The sequence below is a fragment of the Dreissena polymorpha genome, chromosome 1 (genome assembly GCF_020536995.1).
Source record: "Dreissena polymorpha isolate Duluth1 chromosome 1, UMN_Dpol_1.0, whole genome shotgun sequence".
In the NCBI taxonomy this organism is placed as follows: Eukaryota; Metazoa; Mollusca; class Bivalvia; order Myida; family Dreissenidae; genus Dreissena; species Dreissena polymorpha.
In genome coordinates this window covers 105814173-105842037 of record NC_068355.1, presented here as the reverse complement: position 1 = coordinate 105842037, position 27865 = coordinate 105814173, and the positions used below count along the sequence as shown (strand labels likewise).

General features: G+C 36.0%; 2 protein-coding genes and 1 long non-coding RNA gene across 20 annotated transcripts in view; 1 reads left to right on the top strand and 2 right to left on the bottom strand.

Moving 5' to 3' along the window:
• Positions 1 to 27865, top strand: part of LOC127865197 (eukaryotic translation initiation factor 4H-like) — a 394459-nt gene that overhangs the window by 67739 nt on the left and 298855 nt on the right. For 6 of the 8 annotated variants that reach the window (XR_008042517.1, XR_008042518.1, XM_052405185.1 and 3 more), the window contains exons 2-5: positions 17996 to 18167; positions 23746 to 23859; positions 24478 to 24602; positions 25707 to 25884. The exons of 1 other annotated variant lie outside the window; for it this stretch is intronic. Coding sequence is in view for 5 of the 7 variants with exons in the window: in XM_052405185.1 (XP_052261145.1) it covers positions 17996 to 18167; positions 23746 to 23859; positions 24478 to 24602; positions 25707 to 25884 (589 nt within the window). In the remaining 2 variants the exon portion in view is untranslated. The remainder of the gene's footprint in view (positions 1 to 17995; positions 18168 to 23745; positions 23860 to 24477; positions 24603 to 25706; positions 25885 to 27865) is intronic. One more of the 8 variants, XM_052405186.1, reaches the window with a different exon arrangement.
• Positions 1 to 27865, bottom strand: part of LOC127865166 (myb-binding protein 1A-like) — a 277075-nt gene that overhangs the window by 187906 nt on the left and 61304 nt on the right. The gene's annotated exons all lie outside the window — the stretch shown is intronic.
• Positions 15027 to 15577, bottom strand: LOC127865266 (uncharacterized). The gene is made up of 2 exons (XR_008042556.1): positions 15481 to 15577; positions 15027 to 15183 (listed from the first exon to the last, which is right to left on the bottom strand). It is a non-coding gene; the product is annotated as an uncharacterized LOC127865266 (long non-coding RNA).

Genomic DNA, 27865 nt, shown 5'->3' with positions numbered 1-27865 from the left:
TTCTGTATATAAAACTCTTTGTTTATTATTAGTGGCCAGTTACTCCCCTAAATAAGCGACTTATGTGTGCCTGTTTGCAGCACTATTCTCCAGAGGATGATAAAATACTATGTGTCCAAATGCTTTATATTCATATTATAGAATACACACTGAAATTTGTTATATTAAACATTATTGTACTAAACCTATGTAAATATTCATGATTAATGATTCTAGTCAGATTATTTTATTATATTTTAATGCTATAAAATAACTATGCTGTTTCAAAATATGTATCTACAGATATCTATGCTTGAGTAGGTTCAATTTTAGCAGTTTGCTCAGTTGATTGTTTTGTTTGTCTAATTATCTAAATAATGAATTGACTGACTGGTTTGATAAATAATCGATTTCGTTATCCAATGTTGTGCTGCCATGTATTGCTCATTTTGTCATGTTGAACAGTTTTAACTTTTTTAATAATATGTCTTACGTTAGGTAGTTGTATAGTATATGTGCTATTGTGTTATCATGTAAATGTTGAGTTTATAAGTCGGTTTTAAAAGCTCTTCAGAGCTTGTGTTTATATGTTTATATACCCGACTTTATAAATAAATATTACTTGACTTGACTTGACTTGGTTGTTGGGGGCAAATATGGGGCTACGACATTCGGATCCTTTCTGTCACGTACTCCGTGACAGCTCTTTTCTGACCAGACAGCCTTAAAACAGCGCTTCCGTTAATGGACATCCAGGAGTAAATAACGCCCAAAATCAGCAGTTGTACATCCATTTTACAAATGGTGGAAGTCACTTGGATGTCCGATAATCCGCATGTATACTGTTCTCTAATACACGGTACCAACAAATCACAACATTTAATCTGGTCATTCACTCTGTTAACCACGCTTAATTGCAATAAAAGCGACATGGGGTATCAGATCACCCACTAATCGATTAGAGATATTAGAGAATCAAATAATAGACCCTTTTCACAATAGGCCAAAATTGATAAGAGCGCAAAGTCACGTGACTCTCAGAACTCCAGACCGAGGCTGAACGTGTATAAATATCCAATTGTCCCGCGCAACGCCGCATCTAATTTCAACTTTTCACTCTTTTAAACATTCGGCGATGTAACTATTTGTAGGATAGGTCACTCTGTGTTACTGCATGTGTATATGTGTCTGTACTAGTGTTTATGCCCCTTGTCTTGTAGGTGTCCATTTGCTTCTCTTGTGAGATTCAGTCCCTTGACCTGTGTGCGTCCAACCATGTACCGTGATGTCATATATGTTTTGTCCAGTGAGAATGAGAGAATTCAAAGAAACACGATTCTTATTGGTCAGTTCCAAAACCCTTTGTGAAATTCAGAGAAAATTACCGACCATGCTTTCTTTTGCTATCTAGCTGTCGCAAGACAAACTTGTATTGCAAATTTGATTATATTCTACCAACCTGGTGAGTTTGAAGTTATTTGTATTTGCATTTATTTACTTATCTGCAATGAAAATGAATTCAATATTATTTTGAAATAATGTATTTATGTTTGGAAGGTTGTGAAATGTGTTAATTGTGTGATTTTGTGTTTTTTTTAGGTTTCTTTGTTCTATTATATGTATAAATACATATATACGAGAATTCCGATAAACATTCGGACAGTCACATAAATATCGAACCTTGGGCGGCGTTTCTAGTTATTTGAACCCCTACCCCACTACATTTGGCTCCCCGACGCAAAACGACTAGAAACCAGGTTGAAGATATTTCCACCACCACGTGCGGACCACGTGCGGACCACTGACGGAGCAGTGTCGGTTAAGGACCCCCCCGGAAGCCCACAGAGGTTGAGGACCCCTTGCCGGCGCCATGGACTGTTTCGTGTAGTGCCTCCGAGACCGAGTGGATAAGATTTTTTTGTCCTCTGTTGAAAGTTCTTCAACGAACTTATTAACTCTAAAGTGCATTGTGTTTTTTATTCTTCGTTTTTCTTTGTGAGAAGACCAGAACATTCGTCAATTGTGATTGAAGCCAGAACATTCGTCAATTGTGATTGAAGTTCTTCAACGAACTTGCTAACTTTAAAATGTTATTATTTCTTTATTTTCTTCGCGAGAAGACACGAACATTGTAACCCATGTTGTTTACGTGTGTTTCGTGTACCTCACGCGACGAAGTGAACTGTGACCTTGTCAGTTTCCTGACGAAGAGGATTGTATTGTGACATTGTGCTAAAAATTCTTTTTGTGTAAATTATTTTATGTGATTTGTGGATTTGTGGATGGAAACGTAAGTTGCTACAATTATCGTTCTCTTTTTTTACTTTGTTTCTTGCACTATTTTATTGTTGACGGTTTACGCTAACTTTATGCGCATTGATACGTAAAAAGTTCCTTTCCGGTGACACATACAAACAAACCTAACGAAAGCAATTTCTGTATCTCAGATCGCTGTAATTGGGGGTATCAATTGTAAGTTTCAATCCAAAATTGTGTTTAAAACTGTTTTTTTATTTTATTGTTATACCTATATCGTAATTTTATTGATTTTTTTAACTTGAACTCTCGAGTTGTCACATAATTTCGCGACCCGGAAATATTTGTCATTGCAAGGTTAGAAATTCTTTCGAGTGATTTGTGATTTTAAAACTGCGTCAACTGCATTGTTTTAGAGGTATTCAACATATATCGTGTTGTAGAAAGACATTTTAAAAATTCCTTTCCTGTATTAATGTGTGTTTTTCTTGTAAATATTATTGAAATTCTTCAGTTACCTTCAAATTAGAATATCAGCTTCTGAAAACTTTACAACAGCAATCTTAACGGATATTTGCAAGCCGGTTTAGTATAAAATTCTTAAATTCTCAAACGAGGAATTGTATTGTTTTGAACCATTTGTTGTGTTTAAAATATTTTCCATTATTTGGCACCGTGTGAGAGTGTTGTGGTTTGTCATAGTTCAGTGTTGTGTTGTCCATTTTCATTGTTCAGTGATTAAGTTTCGTAGCTGTGTTGTTTTGTGAATTATTGTGTTGCTATATTCTGAAAGTCCCGTATTTGTTTATAGATTTTTGTATTATAAACCAGTTCGCATTTGTAAATATAAGGACATTCAACTGTTTCTGGTAAAAAAGTGAAATTAAATTGTTCACATTTTATTTAACATTTAGAAAGAGTGTCTCCCAAACTGTTTTTTTTAAATATACAGTGTCACATAAGATTTTGTTAATAGCGTATAGTTATTTTGTTTTCAAGGGAAAATTTTATGACATTCTCACTTATCTAAGGGAAAGTTCAGGTATTTTAATTTGATATTTGTATTGTATAACTATTTCATTTTATTTACAGCTCGAGAGTTGCTGGGCCAAAATGTAATAGTCATTCTTTTCAGCTATTATTAATTTAGGTCGCAGTTGAGGACCTGAGTGCCACAAAGTTCATTATTTGGGATTTAAAATTTGATTTGCTTTTATATAAATTTGTACATTGCCCTTGTAGCTAAAGTATTTTGTTCATTTCTGTCTATTGTTTTTTGTGTTGTTTTTTTAATATGAATCATACCATAGTGGATATGGAAGCACAGCAAGGTGGGGGGAAGGCCAACTGAGATAGAAATGTTGGAAATACTATCCAATAAATACGAATTTCATCCAAAGGGGACCCCTTATGCTGCAAAGCAAGTAGGAACAAAACCAAAATTTTTGCCATTTGTCTCTACACCAATCCACCCCCTTCCTCCCCTTCTGGAAACCAACCTGTTCTCTTGTCAAGTTGCCACATTCCTAAAATACCCTTATTTTCAGGGGAAGATCCGGTTCCTAGGAATGAGATAACGTTCTACGAATGGCGTCACAAGTGAGGTGTCTGATGCAAGATAGTACTTACACTTCGTCACAAGTTCTTCAGGCCATCAGAAATTCTTTGAGGGGAACGGCCCGAAAACTTGTTGTTTCTTTGGGTGACTCAGCCTCTGTTGATCTGATTTTTCAAAAATTAGATGTTAATTTTGCTGAGTCAGCCCGTAAGGGTATCACCATGAAGGAATGTTTCAATGCCTCCCAAAAGCTTGAAGAAACAGTTACTTCATTTGGATGTAGGTTGGAGGCCATTCTGGAGCAGGCGTTCGAAGGTGGTCACCTTCCTCGCTCAGCAAAGAATGAGCTTATGTGCGAGCGCTTGTGGTCAGGCCTTCACTCAGAGGCATTAAAGAGCAGCACTCGGCATAAGCTCGATTCTTCCCAACAATATGACCAGCTTCTTAAGGATATCCGGCAGGTTGAAAGAGAACTAAAGTTGTCCAACCCTCCAAAAACTAGGGCCCATTCAAATGTTCAAATTCAACCTCCGGATATGCAAAAACAACTCAAAGATTTAGAGTTAAAATTCAATTCTCTGGTTTCAGGGATTCAATCCAATGTGGACCAGCGGTTTGATGATATTATGAAGAGACTGGATTCTATGTCTATACAACCTTCTTTTTCACAGCGGCCTCAGGTCCAGCAATCTGTGAACCCTCCATTTCCTACCTCGCAGCAGAATAATCAACAACCCAACAGTGTTCGCGGGCGAGGAATTGGCTACCGAGGTAGGGGAGGAATCAGGTACCCAAAAGTTTAACCACCTCTGTTAGCGGCCGCCCAGAGGTAGGTGAATATCAAGGCCATTCCAATGTTTCATATGTTTCTCAAATAAGTTCTTCTGTTGCAGATCGTTTGGTCGGGGATTCTAATCAAACCAATATTGTTTTTCATTCAGTTCCTGCTGTTGCTTTACTTGATACTGGTTCCATGGTTTCTACTGTATCAAATTCATTTTACCAGTCTGTTCCAAATAAACCTTCTCTCTGTGATATATCCAACTTGGGTATTGATTTGAATGTTTCTGTTGCAAATGGAAACCAGTTAAAAATACTTGGTTTTATTGAAACCTCCATTTCTATTCCCCTGTTGAATTTTGATTTAGCTTTGCCTGTTTTAGTTGTTCCAGACACCCAGTCTAGTTCATTTTGTCCTGTTATTTTGGACACTAATATCATCCGTCGATGTAAGTCAGTCTCAGCTGAACTAAAACTACCTGATGCTTGGCAGATGGCCTTTGACACTTTGGTTTGTAAACCAGCAACTGTTTTTTCCACCGATTAACACACCGTTGAAGTGAAACCTTATGAGTCTATCTCATTTAGTGGAATAGTGAGAGGGATTAGTCACACCATTCAGAAAGTTGTCACCGAAAATCTTTCAGATGATAGTCCATTGATTGTCAGACCTCATGTGGTAAAACTTCCACAACATGGCAAGTGTGCCAAAATTCCCGTTAGAGTGTGTAAATATGACCGCAAAATCAGTTTTCATTAAGCCAAAGACTCCTATTTGTGTTGTTAATGAAGTCACTGTGGTTGATGACATTACTTCTTCTCGTTTTTCTCCTTCAGTAAATCAGACTCCACAGGTTCCTAAAACTCTGGATGAATTGAGTATCAAAATTGATGATTCTAATTTGACACCTGAACAGATCCTTAGAGCTCGGCAAGTGCTTGGAAATTGGACACATGTTTTTTCAACAGGCCCTTCTGATATTGGCCACTGTAATTTGGTTAAACATCATATAACTCTTGACAACCATGTCCCTTTCAAGCAGCCATACCGCAGGTTTCCTCCTGGCATGTATGAGGAAGTGCGTCAAAATATTAAGGAGATGCTTGAATGTGGAGCCATCCGTGAAAGCAACTCTCCTTATTCATCAAATTGTGTGTTGGTACGAAAGAAAGATAATTCCCTTCGCTTTTTTTCTGGATTTCAGGATGTTAAATTCCAGGACACGGAAAGATGCCCACATGCTTCCTCGTTTCGATGATACAGTTGATCTACTTGTAGGTTCTAGATATTTTTCTAAGCTTGATTTACGATCCGGATATTGGCAGGTCGAAATGGCAGAAGAAGATAAGGCAAAAACAGCATTTTCTGTTGGCAACTTAGGTTTTTATGAGTGTGAACGCATGCCTTTCGGCCTTGTGAATTCAGGCGCAACATTCCAGCGCTGTATGGAAAAATGTTTGAGTGGTTTACTTTTACATGAGTGCCTGGCATTTATTGATGACATTCATTTTGGTGTTTTCAGATACGTTTGAATCCCACCTTGAGCGACTAGCTTCCGTTTTTCAGAGACTTGAGGCGCATGGCCTAAAGCTTAAAGGTGCTAAATGTGAGTTTTTCAACAACTCTGTGACATATCTGGGGCACATTATTTCAAAACAAGGTATTGCAACTGACCCTGAAAAGACATCTCCCATTACTTCATGGCCTGTCCCAACAAACATTACTCAGTTAAGATCTTTTCTTGGAACTGCAGGTTTTTACAGGCGTTTCATAAAAGACTATGCCAAAATTGCCCAGCCACTAAACTCTCTTTTAGAAGGGCACAGTCCATCTACTAAAAGTAAAAGGAAAAACCCCATTTTTTGGTCCTGGGGCGATGCCCAGCAGGTCTCCTTTGACACACTCAAGTCCAAATTAACTTCTCCCCCTGTACTAGCCTTTGCGGACTACACGAAACCCTTCATTCTGCATACTGATGCATCTGGTACTGGGTTAGGGGCTGTGCTTTTACAGCAACAGGAAAACTCATCTGAGCGTGTTATAGCTTATGCACTGAAATGGGCTATAACAGACAAATTTCATGACTATTTGTATGCCACAACATTTACTGTTACAACTGACAATAACCCTTTAACATATGTCATGTCAACAGCAAAGCTTGATGCTACCGGTCAGCGATGGGTCGCTGCTTTATCAATGTACAATTTTTACATTACCTACAAAGCTGGTAAACTCAATTCAGATTGCGATGGTCTTAGCCGCAGACCACAGTTGTTCTCTGATGCTATTAAAGCTATTTGTGAGTCTGTTTCTTTTCAGCTTCCAGCCGTAGAACGTCTGGCAGGTATGTGTGCTTCACAGATGGTTACTGTGGATGCAATACCTTCGGCTAGTATAGTAAACCAAATTGATTGGTCAAAAGAACAGTCAGGTAACCGTCACGCAGGGCCCTCAATCCATTTTAGGGGAAGCGGGTCGCTACCCATTAGCAGGGGGAATTTTTGCGGCGTTTCCCTTTTTGGGGGATTTTTTCCTTACTATCTAATTATTACATTTGTACATGTTTGCACTATATTCATTGCTTATTTCATAATTTAGTATGTTTGACAAGAATAAATTAAAATAGAATTGAGATATAATAATCATGAGACATCTATCTATAAAAAAAAAAAAAAAAAAAATTTTTTTTTTAGAGGGAATTTTTCCCCCAAAAAAGGGAAAAAAGTATACTTTTCGGGGGGGGGGGAATGCGGATGAATTTTGGCCGTGGATTTGACAGATTGAGGGCCCTGCGCCATGACATTTCACAAGTCATTGACATGGTTCATAGTGGTACAAAACCTAAAGAGTTTAAGGATCTATCAGTCAGTGTCAAAACATTGATTAGGGATTTTGATCGCTTATCACTTATTAATGAAGTCTTGTATCGCAATTCCATATTAGATGGTGAACAAGTCAGACAACTCGTGGTGCCATACTCGTATCGCTTAATAGCATGTTGGGGTGTGCATGATGATGTTGGCCACCCAGGGCGCGACAAGTCTCTATGGCTTGCTCGACAGCGTTTTTATTGGCCAGGCATGGAACAGTGCATTAACAGCCATGTTTCTAACTGTAGGAGTTGTATTTGCAGGAAAACACCAATTGTTCCTTCTGCGAATCTTGTTCCAATTGAAACCTCCAGGCCAATGCAACTTGTTTGCATTGATTTTCTCAAAGTTGACCAATGTAAAGGTGGTTTTGAGGATGTGTTGGTTATAACGGACCATTTTACCCGTTATGCCAAGGCAATCCCTTGTCGCAATCAGAAGGCGACCACAACTGCCAAAGCCTTATTTGAACATTTTATTGCCCAATATTCATTTCCTGAGCAACTCCATTCTGATCAAGGCAGAAATTTTGAGAGTAAGGTCATCAAAGAACTTTGCAACCTTGCAAATGTTCGGAAGTCCCGGACCACACCTTTTCATCCCATGGGTAATCCATCAGCAGAGCGGTTTAACCGTACCTTGCTCCGCATGTTGGGAACTCTGTGTGATGAGAAGAAGTCAAAATGGAAAGACTACATCTCTTCATTGGTACAGGCATACAATGCTACAAAGAGCAGCTCCACTGGGTATTCCCCACATTTCTTAATGTTCGGGTGGCACCCAAGATTACCGGTTGATGCATATCTTGGCACAACCCCAGGAAATGAAGGAGAGGCATGTCACTCTGCATACATTTCAAAATTGCAGGAACGCCTCAAATTCGCATACAGAGTTGCTGGCGATTGCGCCAAAAAGCGTGCAGCACAAAACAAAGCTCTGTATGATAGTAAAGTTAAACAGAATCAGATCTGCATTAATGATCTAGTACTTGTTAGACAAGTCAATCTGCAAGGCAGACATAAATTGGCTGACAAATGGGAGAGAGAACCCTGCATTGTTCTAGATATCCCATATGAAAGCCAGCCTGTGTACAGAGTACAGAGAGAGAACCGCAAGGGACCTATTCGAACTCTGCACAGGAACATGTTACTACCATTTGTCTCCAATCCAGAACCTGAACAGGAAATACAAACTGTCCGCAAGGTCAGAACGTATTCAAAGCCTAGTCAAAATTCTGGTAGTGATAGTGACAGTAGCTCAAGTTCTGATTCTGTTGTACAAATATATAGGATTCCACAGAGAAGGAATACTAACACTCGTACTGCTGTAATTCCAGGCCCAGTGACCAGCATCAGTACCCCTGCCATTTCTCATTCTTCTTCATCTTACTCTACTGGTTCTATTCCACAGCCTAGTCAGGTACGTCCAAACAACCAGTCAGTCACAGGCAGTCATTCCACTCCTGTAGACAGTCCGTTGGGTTCACCTCTCTCCCACAAATCAAGTTCCAGCAGTAGTTCTCTTACCCCGTCTATACATGAGAATCTCCCACCTAACAGACACGTACGCCAACGTCGCCCACCAGACCGGTTTGGCGAAAGGCAATTTGTACAGGCTGCAAAGTACTTTGTTTAATGTGTCCATTTTGTTTCAAATTTCAGATTTTTTAGTTTGGTGTTTTGTAACCTCTTATGGTTGCATGTAACCTACCGAGTCCACTTTTGCTTATAAATTTGTATTTAAGTGTACATATCATTATTTGTACAAATGCAAGCTTTGTAAAAAAAATAAATAATTTTTTAATGGAAAGTTGAGCCATGTTTGTTACCATGGTTATATTAAGAGTTCTCTACAAGATACAGAATATAGTATCCATTTATATTCTGAAATCATTAAATTGTCATGTTTGTATGTGCAACAATTTTTTTTGTAAGTCTTGATCTAAAAATTGTTTCAAGGTCAATTTCTACTTTATTTGGGAAATATCTTTGAAAAAAGATGTTAACAGCTCCAAATAAATCAATATATTGTTATAGATGTCTCTTAAATTGTAAATATTGTACAAAAATTGTATCATTCTTTAATGAAAGTGGTGAAAGTTTATTATTTTTTGTTCAATGATTTTGAACTGAGACACCATAACTATTTGCATTTGTCTATTTCATTAAAATAATATTTAATTTGGGAATTGTTCATCTGAATTGTATGAAATCCATATTATGTTGTTATAAACTTTTGTCGGTTTGTGCATCAGATTAAAGTTTTTATAATTTATTTTTTTTTCTAATTTTGTCTTCATTTGTTACATTTTTAACCAGGTTTTCTGAAGGAAAAAACTGGTTATTAGATTGGCGAATGCGGGCGGGCTGGCTGGCTGGCTGGCGGGCGGGCGGAACAAGCTTGTCCGAGCCATAACTTTGTCGTTCATTGTGAGATTTTAAAATCATTTGGCAAATTCGTTAACCATCATTAGACGGTGTGTCGCGCGAAAAAATTACGTCAGTATCTCCAAGGTCAAGGTCACACTTTGAGTTCAAAGGTAAAAAATAGCCATAAATGAGCTTGTCTTGGCTATAACTATGTCATTCATTATGAGATTTTAAAATCATTTGGCACATTTGTTCACCATCATGGGACGGTGTGTCGCACGAAAGAATCACGTCAATATCTCCAATGTCAAGGTCGCCACGACTAAAAATAGATTTATTTTAAAATAAACTTACAAAGGGGGTAACTTTTGTTTGTTCATTTCAAAAAGTTTCAGTTTGAGTTGTCTCCCTTTATCAGATTTTTTTTCAAAATGAAAACCTGGTTTTGTGACAATTTTGTCCCTTGTTTCTTTATGAATTAAGGCCATGTTACATGGGAGGCAACTCTTCTAGAGATTGCATTTAAGTTTAACATTAGTTACTCCCCTTTGACTATTATGTTTTTCATAATAGTACTGCGTACTTATGTGTATCATTTATGTGTTAAGTGTTATTCGAGGTTCGATGTTGTTTTTTCAGTTACGCCTGTCCTATTTATCTTTCACTAAGTTCGTGCCTTCTATTAAATTGTAATTGTTGTAATGGTGGTAATTATAAAATACTTCCTGTTTTGGAAACAGTTATTTTAAAGTTTAAATGTCTGGAGACATTTTGAAGAAGGGAGGGACTGTGTAGGATAGGTCACTCTGTGTTAATGCATGTGTCTATGTGTCTGTACTAGTGTTTATGCCCCTTGTCTTGTAGGTGTCCATTTGCTTCTCTTGTGAGATTCAGTCCCTTGTCCTGTGTGCGTCCAACCATGTACCGTGATGTCATATATGTTTTGTCCAGTGAGAATGAGAGAATTCAAAGAAACAAGATTCTTATTGGTCAGTTCCAAAACCCTTTGTGAAATTCAGAGAAAATTACCGACCATGCTTTCTTTTGCTCTCTAGCTGTCGCAAGACAAACTTGTATTGCAAATTTGATTATATTCTACCAACCTGGTGAGTTTGAAGTTATTTGTATTTGCATTTATTTATCTGCAATGAAAATGAATTCAATATTATTTTGAAATAATGTATTTATGTTTGGAAGGTTGTGAAATGTGTTAATTGTGTGATTTTGTGTTTTTTTTTTAGGTTTCTTTGTTCTGTTATATGTATAAATACATATATACGAGAATTCCGATATACATTCGGACAGTCACATAAATATCGAACCTTGGGCGGCGTTTCTAGTTATTTGAACCCCTACCCCACTACAGATTTAAAAAACACAATATGGCAATGTCAGAATACGTTATAAATATGTTCTTTACATTATTAGCGTCAAAACATTAAATAAATTGTTTTGATCAAAGTGCTTGTTTTTCTTCTTGTTTTTTCACACATTTGACACGCTTTGTTAGAGCTTTTTATCGCGCTGTTTGAATAAAGATCTATCTTGTTTATTAATACATCTGTGGTTTAATAACCCCTGTGTTCCGGATAATCCCATTATCTCGTTATGATCAGATAATGTGCCGACAAAAACAAATAACAGCATGGTGTCATATACCACCTGTGGTAGATGCCTGGTCATTGAAAACCATGTATGGTACCCCAATGTATTTTCGTGGTAGAAGTATTACGTAGTCATTTCTAAGACTAATGTAATGCCAAATACTCAAATGAAATTCTGTATAGATATTAGCCAGGTAATCATAATAATACAGTGAATGCTGGACATTCGTCCTAGCCTATTTTTCACACAGGCGGACATTTGTTCCTGTGTTTTTTGACAACCTGAACATTCATGCCACCGTTATTTTTACAATGTGGATAATGGTTCCTACATAATTTTGACAGCCCAGACATTTGTTCCTTCGTTATTTGGACAGCCCGGAGATTCGTTCCTGAATAATTGATATCCCGGTCATTATTATCACATTTTAACAAAATAATATGACACTCTGGGCATTTTATCCGGTATTTTAATGTGTCATTATGAAAATAGTTTTTAAAAAATTCTCATATTTTGTGTTATAGCTCTACTTTATATTGTTGTAAGATTTTATCGTGATCATGAGAATAGTAACGTTAAAATATATTCGAATATATCGACTTACACTTTGATCTGTAATTTGACAAACCTTGCAGAAATCCGTGCGTTAAAACTATGTAGGAGTATATATCCGGTCTGTCAAAATAATGTTGGAACGATTGTCCGGAATGTCTAAATAGCGTGGTAATGAATGTCCGGGTAGTTAAAACAACATATTAATGAATGTCCGCCTTGTCAAAATTAGCGTAGAAACGATTTTCCTTGTGTAAGAATTTTCGAATACATAATTAAGTGCTTAATACTTTTAAATACATTTGAAAATTTATAAACTTTTATGCTAAACACGAAACCTATTTAGCGGGTACCGCTAAAATAAAACTCAGTCATTACATAGTCTTATAAAGAGTGTTTGTTAGTGTATAGAAGAACACAATTAAAACAAGCATTTTCATTGACCACAACGGGGTTAAAGAATGTTTCCGAAAAATAAACACACACACAAAAGAGATTTATGTACGAAGTGACATTTTATATATATATATATATATATATATATATATATATATATATATATATATATATATATATATATATATATATATATATCACCCATAATCACGTTTTAAGAGAAATTAAGGTGCATGCATAGACGGTTCAGTTTGCTCCACGATTGTTGTTTTTCACCCGTATAAAAGAATTCTTGTCTTTTACTGTAAAAGAACATTACTTAAAGCTAAAAGAAAATGACATAACATTTAAATAGTTCATGTGCTTTGCATTTTCTATTGCTTTTTCTTATGATTGAGTCCACACACATTTTACACGTTCGATCGTTCGTGAAAAATATTACAGGCCAACAAACATACCTTTGAGAATTTAAGTTATTTAATAACGTTTTGTGTTAAACGACTTGTGTATATCTTTTTTTTGTGCAATTAGCAATTAATGTTTATTTTTCAGATCACATTTGCTCTGATGACAATGGGTATCTTGAATTTGAATCAAGATTAAATAAAATGTATATACACGTATAATATATATGCTAGTGGTACTAAATACTATTCACGATTTCGACATTGTTAAATCACGCGTAACGAGACTGCCGAGATAACGCGAGATTAAGGGTTCGGGGGGGGGGGGGGTTCTGCCAGTATTCGCTCTACAGTATACACACCTTACCTATCCGCTATATTGACTTTATAAATAAAATAAAAGCGATAAATTGCCGATTTGTAACTAAAAAAAGCAATCTTTATTTTTATTATAACGTTCAACGACCATCTGCTCGATAATAGTTCAGTACCATTGTAATTAACGGCGCCGTAATTAACTACTGACAAAAATAACATGATCACACCTTACTGTACGGTGTGCAGAAACCTGTCAGAAATTAAAACAACTCCAGACTCTTATAATTTTTTAGTGCAAGTTAATTTAAACACACCCACTTATTAAAATTAAACCTTTTTTATATTAGCTCATTTTTCTAAATTTTCAGAAATGAAAACCAATTTGTATTTGCACATTTCAGTAAACCTAAGACTACTTTTTTGTTAAATATGTTTGATTTGTAAATTGTATAATAAATTAATAGTCTATATATTTTTATTAGTTCTGTTGCAAGCCTAATTTAAGTTAAATATGTTTGATTTGTAAATTGTATAATAATCCATATATTTTTATAAGTTCTGTTGCAAGCCTAACTTGTTGTGTTTTTAAAATACATAAAAATCATATTGTTGACAACTATAATATTATTTAAGATCATTATTAAGCAAAAGTAAGTCCCCCAAATCAAATCAATATTTATTTATTGTCGGTATGGTATACTAACATTATAACTTAAGCTATGAATAGCTTTTGACCGACAGCTTACCCCGGCCAGCTAAACCGGTAGAGTGCTGATCTCTGACTCGCTCATGGGTTGGTAAGTTTAAGCCTCAACTCGGGTTCATCTCTTAGAAATAATTACACCTTAGGCTACCCTGTCTGTAACCCAAATTGCAGTCGAGGGTCACCGACATACATGTATCAAATACAATGTATGTGCTTATGTTAACATTTCCTGAAGATTCAACCACTGAGCAGGATAACTAAGTTAACCCCATATTATTAATGAAAAAATTAAATATACTATTAGATGTATCAAACAGACAAACCAACTAGTACCTACTAGTACTTTCATAATGAACATCATCCATTAACCATCTATACTTCCAGGTCTTTTGACTCTGCTACATCAACAGGAATTAGCGTTGGGTTCATGTTTTCTGTGTTAATCATAGGGATTACAATTTATAATATTTCATCCCAACAACAAAATCTTTATAATGATAGTATTCATTTTACAGTCAGGTTTTACTTCTATTAGGTTAAACACTAAATAGTGAATCAGTTTTTGAGATGAGCTTGTACCAAACACACACACACAAGCTCCTGTAAAATTTATACACACTTTAATGAGCAAGTATTTGGACTGTCACAGTTATTGCTTGTTGGAATGTCTCAGACTAACCAGGATATACAAGCAGTCTTCACTTTAGCATTTTTGAACAACTAGCCTGAATCTTTATGCATTAATAGAACAGATTAAAATACCCACTAGCCCGACTATATGAATCAGGAAATTTTAATAGCCCAAATTTAATACATTTCACTAGCCCCGGGCTGTTGGGCTAGGGGTTAGCGTCAAGACTGTAAAAGCAATAACAATTCTTCAAGCATTGATACTTGTCTTGTTTTGAACAAATCTGCCATGACGGGTAGTTAATGGGGATAGCCCAACAAACAACCAGTTAAGGATGACTGTGATACTGCTGAAAGTTTCACCAATATGGATATTTAGCAAATGGACATTTGACCAGGGACACTTTATTTAATTCGAAGTAAATGTTTTCTTAGCAGTGTTAATAGTCATGTCAACACATCACATGTTATGTTAAATGACTACATGACAACATTGGATGTGTAGCAACTTAAACCACCATCCATTTTATTATATTTCTGAATGTGTAGGATATTTTTTAATGTAAGGGTAAGAAGTAGACACACATCTGAAGTATCTTTATTTTATTTTATTTTTTCAAAGAAGATGGTTATGTAACTGTGGTGATGTATAATATTAATTGCAAGAGTTAATAACATTCCAGGTGTAGAATTCTTGAGCTTCATGCAGAATGAGATACAGTATTCCAGTTTCTGACTTCTGTTGACACTGTGATGTTCCTGAAAAAAAAGGTTTCTATTAGTTATAACAATAAACCATTCAATAACATTTAAAGACAGCATAGTTATCTGTTTTAAAATAAGTGTTCTTTTCAAAGAAAAGTATTTTACCAAAGGTAATCAAACTTCTAATTTGCCCAAACTTAACAAATAATATATTTTTCCATACCCCACCCGCTTTTGGCAGGTTTCGTTTTTACCTACTTAAAACACAATAAAATCGAAATAAAGCATAAACATGAACTACAATTAAATCAAAGATACTAAGCTAATAACAAATTACAAAAAAAATCATACCATATAAGTTATATCTGCAAATTATTGGGAAGTTATAATTGCATCAACACAGAACTCTATGCAGACGCACTGCAGTAGATGATCGAGTACCCCCCCCCCCCCCCCCCCCCCCCCGACCTCACTTAATTCACTCAGAGTTGTCTCCCTTAAAATAATGCCGAAAAGGTCAATGGCTTTGAAATATGACTTAGGTGTGAGAATGTTTATTTTATAACCCCTCATCAATGTATTGACTAAACAACACATGCACGTATGCATATGTATGTCGTTATTGTTACCAGCGTCAATACTCATAAAAATCGCGAATGTAATAAATAAAATTAAACAGGTTTATAATCATCGATATTCTCCGCCAAAGATCTCTACACGTTCAGCCTCGTTCTGAAATTTGTCGTGTCACGTGATATCTAAAAATAGCAACAGCGGTAGTATTGTGAAACTGGTCTATTAAGTAACATTACACAGCCATGTTTGCTGACACAGATCTATGCACCACGATAGATTCTTGGGTAACTTTCCAGTCGCCAAACTGTGCTGTTCATCGTCAAATCTGTAGCGAGAATGCATATAAGAGCAGGGTTAACTTGCGGTCATTAATTTTAATTGACGTAAGTCTTGAAGTTAGCGTTTAACGGTTTATCGTAGATTAATTTACAAGGAATCACAGTTTTAACATATAAGTTATATCCAATAGTAATTAAACAATACATGAAAGATGGTGTCGGGTATCATCATTACTCCTTTTTACGGTAAACAAATACTTAACAACAATTGTTCCCAATGAGAAAATAAATGCAAAAGGTGAGCAATTAATTACTTATGGCGAGGAAGTTGTGAAAACAATATCTGTTACAAATTGTATTCGGTAACAATTTAATTTCAGTACAAGTATATTTTATCATGTCCAGTTATAGAACTTAATTACACAATTTTTATACAGCCACATGATAATAATATTTAAGTTCCTTTGTACATATCTGCACCATTCACTAAACAAGATGTTTTAATAAGAGCTCGAAAATTGTTGCTGACAGAGTAAAGTTCCACGCATGGAAAGTGTGCTTGTCAAAACAGACCATGTGCCGTAACTAAATATAGACGTGCAACTCGGTAAAGGCAGTATTTTAAAATGAAGAAATACATCGGCATTAATGCACACAATGAGATAGTATAGAAACTATAGTAAAATATGTAAAGTTACAAATAATAAATTAAATTAAAGTCGCTCATTGATTTGTCATTATAACCAAATATGAAAAGTGCTAGATGCTCGCACATCGCGTCACTTGGGTTACCGTTATGCATGTTCAATGGGCCCATCCAAAAATTCACTTTTCATATGCGCTTGCATACATGTACGATGGCGGACTATTATGTTTATAAAATTCTTAAACACATTAGCGTCAATACAGGTCATATTTTGGTTTTGAACATTGAAATCGCAATTATACTGGAATAGGATTTTTGGGATGTATCCAGCAATCAACACATACGGTAGGGTTCACTAAAATATTCATTGAAATAAAATTGGGACTTCCAACTGTATTATCTGTGACGTCCAAAATTTAAAGCTTGGAAGTCAGGACGTCCAACTTTACTTTTGAATGCTAGTGGAAGCGCTGTTGAAAGCAAAATCCCTCTTCCTGCTTTGTTTTCTGTCAGCACTTCTGTTAGTGGACATCTGGGTTTAAATTACTCCAAAAACAGCAGTCATAAATCCATTTTACAACTGGTGGAAGTCTCTTGCAGCGATTTGCGAACAAGAGTGAGGTCTTTTGCCTTCTTTACCAAGGGCCTTATATAGGCCCCTGTCCTCAAGAGAAAGGCCCCTTCTCCTAAGATAATTTCTTTAAAATTATGCAATTTGTCCTAAATTTCAAGCTTTCTTTGGGAAATTTCTTCCCCTTTTAGCAGTTTTGTTGATATTTTTTTCTCCAAAAATGAAAAGCACGGCCCTTCCCTAAATGAACAAAAAGCCCCAGGAGTATTTTTGGACAAATTGGCAATCTTTGTATTCACGTGATTGTGATACTTTGGGCAAAAACACTGTTTAACTATTGAGGTAAGGTATTGTTCTATTTCAATGGTTTGAAAAATCATGTGGTTAAAGCTATTTATACTACGGCTAAAATATTCTATCAGAAGTGATAACTACATGTCAACAGCCCTTACTATGGGAGTCAAAAAGTGGGATGGAAAAGAATATCATGAACTACACGATTCAACAGTTCCTAATGGTATTTGTCAAGGAAAAAAGCTTTGTTGCCATTTGTATCCCAGAAAGAAAATTGCATATATGACAATCATGAATGTATAAGCAAAACATTTCACGCTTTTCTAAACAAAATCCCTATGCATTCCCTATAAGCCATCCAAATTTCTGTCAATGGTAAAACAACCAGATAGCACTTTTCGTCAATGTCTTTAGTGCAAGAGCAGTTGATTATGCATGTATACCACTAGTAAAAATATTAATTACAGTAACTTTTTAAACAAACAAATTCTGTTTTTTCAGTGGTGGTTTCCATGGTGAGTCAAAAGGCGGTTACCCCGGGGCTGTACAACGTGGCAGGGGAGGTGGTGGCAGGACACCACTGCCCACAGAGCCCCCCTATACCTGCTATGTGGGCAACCTACCCCAGGGCATAGTACAAGGAGACCTGGAGCTCATTTTTAAAGATCAGAGAGTAGGTTGTTGGGGATTTTTTAGTTGTTCAGATTGAAATTTGAAAAATTGATAATGGTAACCATTACTGGAAATGCAAGTAACTTTTTGGGGAGGAGATTTTGGTTTGTTAATAGAACTCATTGATATTAATTAACAATTGACCTTTATTTAACAATCCTTGTTTTTTATTTAAACCTTTTTTTGTTAACTTTTGTTGCCATTTCACGGTACTGTACACAAAAAGTGTTTAAAGTGTACGGCAGAGTTTCAAAGAACTTAAATGATGTGCATAAAAGCATCAACTTTATGATTTTTATGCCCCCTTTCGAAGAAAAGGTGGCATATAGTGATCGGACCGTCCGTCTGTCCGTCTGTCTGTCTGTCTGTCTTTCCGTCACACTTTGTGTTTAGGTTTCGAAAAATGCTCATAACTTATATGTCCCTTGAGATTTAACCTTCATATTTGGTATGCATGTGTATATGGACGAGGCCTTTCCATACGCACAAAAATTTCACCCCTGTGACCTAAACCTTGAACTTAGGGTCTGCGTTTCGGTTTCGAAATCTGCGTTTAAGTTTCGTAAAAAATGCTCATAACTTCTATGTCCCTAACTGAGATATAACCTTCATATTTGGTATGCATGTGTATATGGACGAGGCCTTTCCATACGCACAAAAATTTTCACCACTGTGACCTTGACCTTAAACTTAGGGTCCGCGTTTAGGTTTCGAAATCTGCGTTTAAGTTTCGAAAAATGCTCATAACTGTTATGTCCCTTGAGATATAACCTTCATATTTGGTAATCATGTGTATATGGACGAGGCCTTTCCATACGCACAATTTTGTTCACCCCTGTGACCTTGAACTTTGGGTCCGCGTTTAGGTTTCGAAATCTGCGTTCAAGTTTCGAAAAAATGCTCATAACTTCTATGTCCCTTGAGATATAACCTTCATATTGCGTATACTTAGGCCTTTCCATACGCACACAAATTTTTCCCCTGTGACCTTCACCTTGAACTTAGGGTCCGAGTGTAGGTTTCAAAATCTGCATTTAGGTTTCGATAAATGCTCATAACTTCTATCAAAGTGTTTATAGGTGGCATATGTCATCCTATGGTGACAGCTCTTTTTTTATGCCCCCGAGGAGGGCATATAGTGCTCGGACTGTCCGTCCGTCTGATCGTCCTTCCGTCACACTTCGTGTTTATTTGTTATTAATTTGCTTAATCGGTTGCAAATGGTGCCTTTGTCTTTGTGAGTATTGGATTTCAATGGTCTTTTTAGCTCGAGTATTAGGCCAACATTTTTTATTAAAATAATGTTCAGATTTTTTTTCTAAAAGTGTCGGGTAGGAGGACGGAAAAAAAAAGATGGGTGACCAAATATGCACTCATTTTAAAAATGTTATGGTATGAAGTTCTTTTTACTAAGCAACCACAGTGATTTTTTTCAAACATGTTGATGTGCAAAATGATCATAATCAGACTGTAGGTCTTGATTTGCAGTTTTTAAATTAGTTTGAATTTTAAAAATATCTTAACTATAAAGATATAAGTTCAAAAGTTATGCAATCTTTTCACTTGTCTATAATAAACTTTTTGGTGATTTTTTGATGTTTTTTTTCACAAGGAATCCATATGTTGCATTAAAAATGCTTTATCTCCACAAACAACCAATACGCTATTGAGGTTTAAAAGAAACATTAATAGTTTATTTTCCAGTAAAAATCAATACCGCAGACAAATACAAATAGCATAATAAAACGCTTTTCAGGGGTTTCACTGGCCCAAAAAAAGTTGTCGCCACTTTATCGCGGTGTGAAAACCGCCCATAATTCAAACTTAATCAATAAGGACAATCATTTAAGGAACCTTACTACATTAATGAAAAATAGCGTTCATCAACTTCTTCCACAAACAATGATGGCGTAGCTGTTGGTAAATTCCAGCACATGTACACGATGAAGGAGGTTCGCGTATTAATGTGGGTAATTAAAACTGGGTTTGTTATGAAGATTTATATCTCATTTGAACTTTTTCTAAAACTTGGCAAGCGTTTCGTGTTTAAAAGCCACCGTTTGGCATCCGAAAAAAAAAGATTTTTTTTTTTTTGTTTGGTTTCGTCAAAAATTGGAGTCGGCGGGTCCGAAAATCATTTTATTAAAAAATTCTGGCCTTATATATGAAATATATATAGTGGCACTATCCTACTCACGTCGCCGTTCCGTTTCTGTGCCGTTTCCGTTAGCGTGCAAATGTTAACGTTTTCATACTACCCCATTTATTTTCATTGTCCCTTGACATATTGCTTTCATATTTTGCATACTTGTTACTCCTGTAACCTTGACCTTGAACTTAAAGTTCGCGTTTAGGTTTCGAAATCTGCGATTAGGTTTCGAAAAATGCTCATAACTTCTATGTCCCTTGAGATATAACCGTCATATTTGGTATGCATGTGTATATGGAAAAGGCCTTTCCATACGCACACATTTTTTTTACCCCTGTGACCTTGACCTTGAACTTAGGGTCCGTGTTTAGGTTTCGAAATCTGCGTTTAGGTTTCGAAAAATGCTCATTTTTTCTATGTCCCTTGAGATATAACCTTCATATTTGGTTTGCATGTGTATATGGACAAGGCCTTTCCATACGCACACAAAATGTTACCCCTGTGGCCTTGAGCTTGAACTTAGGGTCCGCGTTTAGGTTTCGAAATCTGCGTTTAGGTTTCGAAAAATGCTCATAACTTCTACAGTGTTGTTTTTTTCATTAAAAATCGGGTCCGGTAACCGGACCCATTCCCAATGGAAAAAAGTATATATTTTTCCCAAATGGAAGCTAAAAATTCCCAATGGAACCAAAAAACAAACAAACAAAAAAAACTGTGTTTTTTTTTTTTTTTAGAACAATATTTTGTCCATCTCCCATCCATATAAGATCAACCGTAGTTAATATAATACTGGACACACTTGTATCCTCAATTTTGAAGCATTTGTTAGCAAAACAACAACAACACTAATTTCCTAATTTTAGTCAAAACGCTGCGAATTTTTCCCAATTCAAAGGGACCCGGCCCCATTCCCAAAATGGTGAAAAAAAACACTGTTCTGTCAAGCGTTTATAGGGGGCATAAGTCATCCTATGGTGACAGCTCTTGTTGTCTTGAGACATTAGCTGGTCTTACTGCCTTTAACCCTCTGCATGCTGGAAAATTTGTAGTCTGCTAAAATGTCGTCTGCTGAATTTCTAGAATTAGCATTTTCTTCGATTTTTATGCCCCTGGATCGATAGATCCGGGGTATATTGTTTTTGGCCTGTCTGTCTGTCATTCTGTCCCAAAACTTTAAGGTCACAGTATAGTTTTGAAATATTGAACATAGCGACTTGATTATTGGCATGCATGTTTATCTCATGGAGGTGAGCATTTTGAGTGGTGAAAGATCAAGGTCAAGGTCATGCTTCAAGGTCAAAGGTCAAAAATTTTAAACTTTAATATATTAAAGTTTTGCAGTAACTTTTGAAATATTGAACATAGCAACTTGATATTTGGCATGCATGTGTATCTCATGGAGCTGCACATTTTGAGTGGTGAAAGGTCAAGGTCAAGTTCATCCTTCAAGGTCAAAGGTAAAAAAAAGCGGTGCATTAGGGGGCACGTGTTTCTGACAAACACATCTCTTGTGTTTTTTTCGAAGAATAGTATCAGAATAGCGTCAACGTTCTGTGGCATCTCATCTGGATCCAAAGTGTTTGCAAAGGCCTGCAAAATTCGGTTCCAGCACTCAAAGAGTTAAGGCTTTTGAACTCTACTGTTGTGCTTGCAACTCTTTTTCTGAAGCAGTGCTGTAGAGATGATTACCGGTTTTCAGGCCATTATTTCTTCTAATCGAATATGTGGGTCAAGATCATGGTCTTTAACTGTTTCCACTACAAAGCTTGAGTTTTATAGGAGAATTGTTCTGAAATTGTGTGCATTTGTAGCTCACGCGAACACCTACATGTACATGGTATGTTGGGACTTAACAATTATTTGTAAATCATACTTTACATTAAATAAAACCTTCAAAATCATGGTCAGGTGTTACCCTGTTTCTGGTTTACATGTTATTATGCCCCCCTTCGAAGAAGAGGGGGTATATTGCTTTGCTCATGTCGGTCGGTCGGTAGGTCGGTCGGTCCGTCCGTCCACCAGGTGGTTGTCAGACGATAACTCAAGAACGCTTGGGCCTAGGATCATGAAACTTCATAGGTACATTGATCATGACTTGCAGATGACCCCTATTGATTTTGAGGTCACTAGGTCAAAGGTCAAGGTCACGGTGATCCGAAATAGTAAAATGGTTTCCGGATGATAACTCAAGAACGCATACGCCTAGGATCATGAAACTTCATGGGTAGATTGATCATGACTCGCAGATGATCCCTATTGATTTTGAGGTCACTAGGTCAAAGGTCAAGGTCACGGTGACCAGAAATAGTAAAATGGTTTCCGGATGATAACTCAAGAACGCATACACCTAGGATCATGAAACTTCATAAGTAGATTGATAATGACTCGCAGATGACCCCTATTGATTTTAAGGTCATTAAGTCAAAGGTCAAGGTCACGGTGACCCGAAATAGTAATATGAATTTCGGATGATAATTCAAGAACGCATATGCCTAGGATCATGAAACTTTATAGGTAGATTGATCATGACTCGCAGATGACCCTATTGATTTTCAGGTCACTAGGTCAAAGGTCAAGGTCACGGTGACCCGAAATAGTAAAATGATTTTCGGATGATAACTCAAGAACGCATATGCCTAGGATCATGAAACTTCATAGGTAGATTGATCATGACTCTCAGATGACCCCTATTGATTTTGAGGTCACAAGGTGAAAGGTCAAGGTCACGGTGACCCGAAATAGTAAAATGATTTTCGGATGATAACTCAAGAACGCTTTTGCCTAGGATCATGACACTTCATAGGTACATTGATCGTGACTTGCAGATGACCCCTATTGATTTTCAGGTCACTAGGTCAAAGGTCAAGGTCACAGTGACAAAAGTCGTATTCACACAATGGCTGCCAGTACAACGGACAGCCCATATGGGGGTCATGCATGTTTTACAAACAGCCCTTGTTATTTTTTAATTTTAAATGTTGTGAAAGACAGTTAAAAATACATGTTTTCTGTGAATTTGAACTAACTATTTAATTCATTTTGAGTTATTTTAACACAAGACTGAACATTTCATATAGGACACTATATAGATAAAAACATTTCCAATGATCGCCAACAGTATCAGGAACAGCCAAGTCAAGCAGTTCATTAAAAAACATTTATGTGGCATTGTTCTGATTTAATCATTTTAGCGTATGCTTTCTTTCATGTTCTACCTGAATAAAACTCACTAAGAAAACACTAGTAAATGTAATTTTCAAATCGTTTTCTAAAGAATCAATTATTTCTTGTTAAGATGCATTTTGCACAATAATTTTTTTTTAGAGTTTTAAATAGTTTTTACCGTATGAAGAATAGATTCTTACATTGTATCTGGAGCTTTATGCAAAAAAATAGTATTAAACTAAAGTGTTCTGCATGTTGTTTTCAGGTTAGAAATGTTCGACTTGTACGAGACATGGAAACAGATCAGTTTAAAGGATTTGCTTACGTAGAATTTGAAGATATTGAATCATTGAAAGAGGCTCTTACCTATGATGATGCTGTGAGTATTCAGTGTTTAAGTCTTATTGCCTGTATGATTGTTCATTAGTAATGTATGTATACCATTTAATCAAAAATCTTTCTCAAAACATTTGTTCAAGATTATGATAATAAATTATGACAAAATGTATACCAGGCTTTTGTTTGATTTTAAGCTCACCTGAGCACAACATGCTTTTATAAAAATATAATAGTGGTTCCTTTTGCACAGTGTATACCAGCAATAAGCAGATGAACACCTGTATGTAGATTTTCGGTCATTTAAAGAAATCTCTATTTTAGGCAGTATATATTATATTTCCTGCTGGATTCAGTTAAATGATCATTATTTTGTATTGTCTATTTATAACTAAACTTCAATTCAAAACATGTTTTTTGCACTGAATCATCATTGTTTTTTTCTGAAATCACAAATGATGAAAAGTACAAACAGCATTATTGCACAGTTGATTGAGTTTGTCAATCTTGCAATAATATTTACAAACTGTTTTATTCATGTTTGCATTATACATGTATAGATAGACATATGTATAATGTAATGTAACCTTAATGGTATTCTTTTTTTTACAATGAAGAGCATCACAGTTTCTAACTATTTTTGACTGTGATGACCTTGCAGTTGTTTGAAGACAAGAACATTCGTGTTGATGTTGTGGAGAGGAGGAGAGGGCCGGCAGGGCGGGGCGGAGGTCGAGGGGGGCGTGGTGGCGGTTGGGAGGATACAATACAATATTGTCAATACAGGTCATATTTTGGTTTAGAACATTGCAATCGCAATTATACTGGAATAGGATTATTGGGATGTATCCAGCAATCAACACATACGGTAGGGTTCACTAAAATATTCATTGAAATAAAATTGGGACTTCCAACTGTATTATCTGTGACGTCCAAATTTAAAGCTTGGAAGTCAGGACTTCCAACTTTACTTTTGAATGCTAGTGGAAGCGCTGTTGAAAGCAAAATCCCTCTTCCTGCTTTGTTTTCTGTCAGCACTTCTGTTAGTGGACATCTGGGTTTAAATTACTCCAAAAAGCAGCAGTCATAAATCCATTTTACAACTGGTGGAAGTCTCTTGCAGCGATTTGCGAACAAGAGTGAGGTCTTTTGCCTTCTTTACCAAGGGCCTTATATAGGCCCCTGCCCTCAAGAGAAAGGCCCCTTCCCCTAAGATAATTTCTTTAAAATTATGCAATTTTTCCTAAATTTCAAGCTTTCTTTGGGAAATTTCTTCCCCTTTTTGCAGTTTTGTTGATATTTTTTTCTCCAAAAATGAAAAGCACGGCCCTTCCCCAAATGAACAAAAAGCCCCAGGAGTATTTTTGGACAAATTGGCAATCTTTGTATTCACGTGATTGTGATACTTTGGGTAAAAACACTGTTTAACTATTGAGGTAAGGTATTGTTCTATTTCAATGGTTTGAAAAATCATGTGGTTAAAGCTATTTATACTAAGGCTAAAATATTTTATCAGAAGTGATAACTACATGTCAACAGCCCTTACTATGAGAGTCAAAAAGTGGGATGGAAAAGAATATCATGAACTACACGATTCAACAGTTCCTAATGGTATTTGTCAAGGAAAAAAGCTTTGTTGCCATTTGTATCCCAGAATTGAAAATTGCATATATGACAATCATGAATGTATAAGCAAAACATTTCATGCTTTTCTAAAAAAAATCCCTATGCATTCCCTATAAGCCTTGCAAATTTCTGTCAATGGTAAAACAACCAGATAGCACTTTTCGTCAATTTTTTTAGTGCAAGAGCAGTTGATTATGCATGTATACCACTAGTAAAAATATTAATTACAGTAACTTTTTAAACAAACAAATTCTGTTTTTTCAGTGGTGGTTTCCATGGTGAGTCAAGAGGCGGTTACCGCGGGGGTGGACAAGGTGCCATGGGAGATGGTGATGGTGGCAGGAAACCACTGCCTACAGAGCCCCCCTATACCTGCATTGTGAGCAACCTACCCCAGAGCATAGTACAAGGAGACCTGGAGCTCATTTTTAAAGATCAGAGAGTAGGTTGTTGGGGATTTTTTAGTTGTTCAGATTGAAATTTGAAAAATTGATAATGGTAACCATTACTGGAAATGCAAGTAACTTTTTGGGGAGGAGATTTTGGTTTGTTAATAGAACTCATTGATATTAATTAACAATTTACCTTGATTTAACAATCCTTGTTTTTTATTTAAACCATTTCTTGTTAACTTTTGTTGCCATTTCATGGTACTGTACACAAAAAGTGTTTAAAGTGTACGGCAGAGTTTCAAAGAACTTTCCATACGCACAAAAATTTCACCCCTGTGACCTAAACCTTGAACTTAGGGTCTGCGTTTCGGTTTCGAAATCTGCGTTTAAGTTTCGTAAAAAATGCTCATAACTTCTATGTCCCCTGAGATATAACCTTCATATTTGGTATGCATGTGTATATGGACGAGGCCTTTCCATACGCACAAAACTTTTCACCCCTGTGACCTTGACCTTAAACTTAGGGTCCGCGTTTAGGTTTCGAAATCTGCGTTTAAGTTTCGAAAAATGCTCATAACTTATATGTCCCTTGAGATATAACCTTCATATTTGGTAATCATGTGTATATGGACGAGGCCTTTCCATACGCACAAATTTGTTCACCCCTGCTGACCTTGAACTTTGGGTCCGCGTTTAGGGTACGAAATCTGCGTTCAAGTTTCGAACAATGCTCATAACTTCTATGTCCCTTGAGATATAACCTTCATATTTGGTATACTTAGGCCTTTCCATACGCACACAAAATTTTCCCCTGTGACCTTCACCTTGAACTTAGGGTCCGCGTTTAGGTTTCAAAATCTGCATTTAGGTTTAGATAAATGCTCATAACTTCTATCAAAGTGTTTATAGGTGGCATATGTCATCCTATGGTGACAGCTCTTTTTTATGCCCCCGAGGAGGGCATATAGTGCTCGGACTGTCCCTCCGTCTGTCCGTCTTTCCGTCACACTTCGTTTTTATTTGTTATTAATTTGCTTAATCGGTTGCAAATGGTGCATTTGGCTTTGTGAGTATTGGATTTCAATGGTCTTTTTAGCTCGAGTATTAGGCCAACATTTTTTATTAAAATGATTTTCAGATTTTTTTTCTAAAAGTGTCGGGTTGGAGGACGGAAAAAAAAGATGGGTGACCAAATATGCACTCATTTTAAAAATGTCATGGTATGAAGTTCTTTTTACTAAGCAACCACAGTGATTTTTTTCAAACATGTTGATGTGCAAAATGATCATAATCAGACTGTAGGTCTTGATTTGCAGTTTTTAAATTAGTTTGAATTTTAAAAATATCTTAACTATAAAGATATAAGTTCAAAAGTTATGCAATCTTTTCACTTGTCTATAATAAACTTTTTGGTGACTTTTTTGATGTTTTTTTCACAAGGAATCCATATGTTGCATTAAAATACTTTATCTCCACAAACAACCAATAAGCTATTGAGGTTTAAAAGAAACATTTATAGTTTATTGTCCAGTAAAAATCAATACCGCAGACAAATACAAATAGCATAATAAAACGCTTTTCAGGGGTTTCACTGGCCCAAAAAAAGTTGTCGCCACTTTATCGCGGTGTGAAAACCGCCCATAATTCAAACTTAATCAATAAGGACAATCATTTAAGGAACCTTACTACATTAATGAATAATGGCATTTACTATATTTTTATTACTCTGAGAAGTATGTTAATACATAAATAACAATAAGTACCTTCATAAGTCTTAATATTAAAAGCTTTATTTTTATATAAATAACATTTTTTCCACTTAATAAACCAGATAACCAACATAATATAATAACGTTAACAATAATGTAACAGTTTGCTGCATAAATGTTTCAGAATTATTTATTAAAACCTAGAATCACACAAATATATATCATCTGAAATGAAAAATAAATCAAACATCAGAAAATAAAGCATCTCAATTCAAATTGTTAAACAGTTTATACATTTGGTCATTTGGACATGATATACATC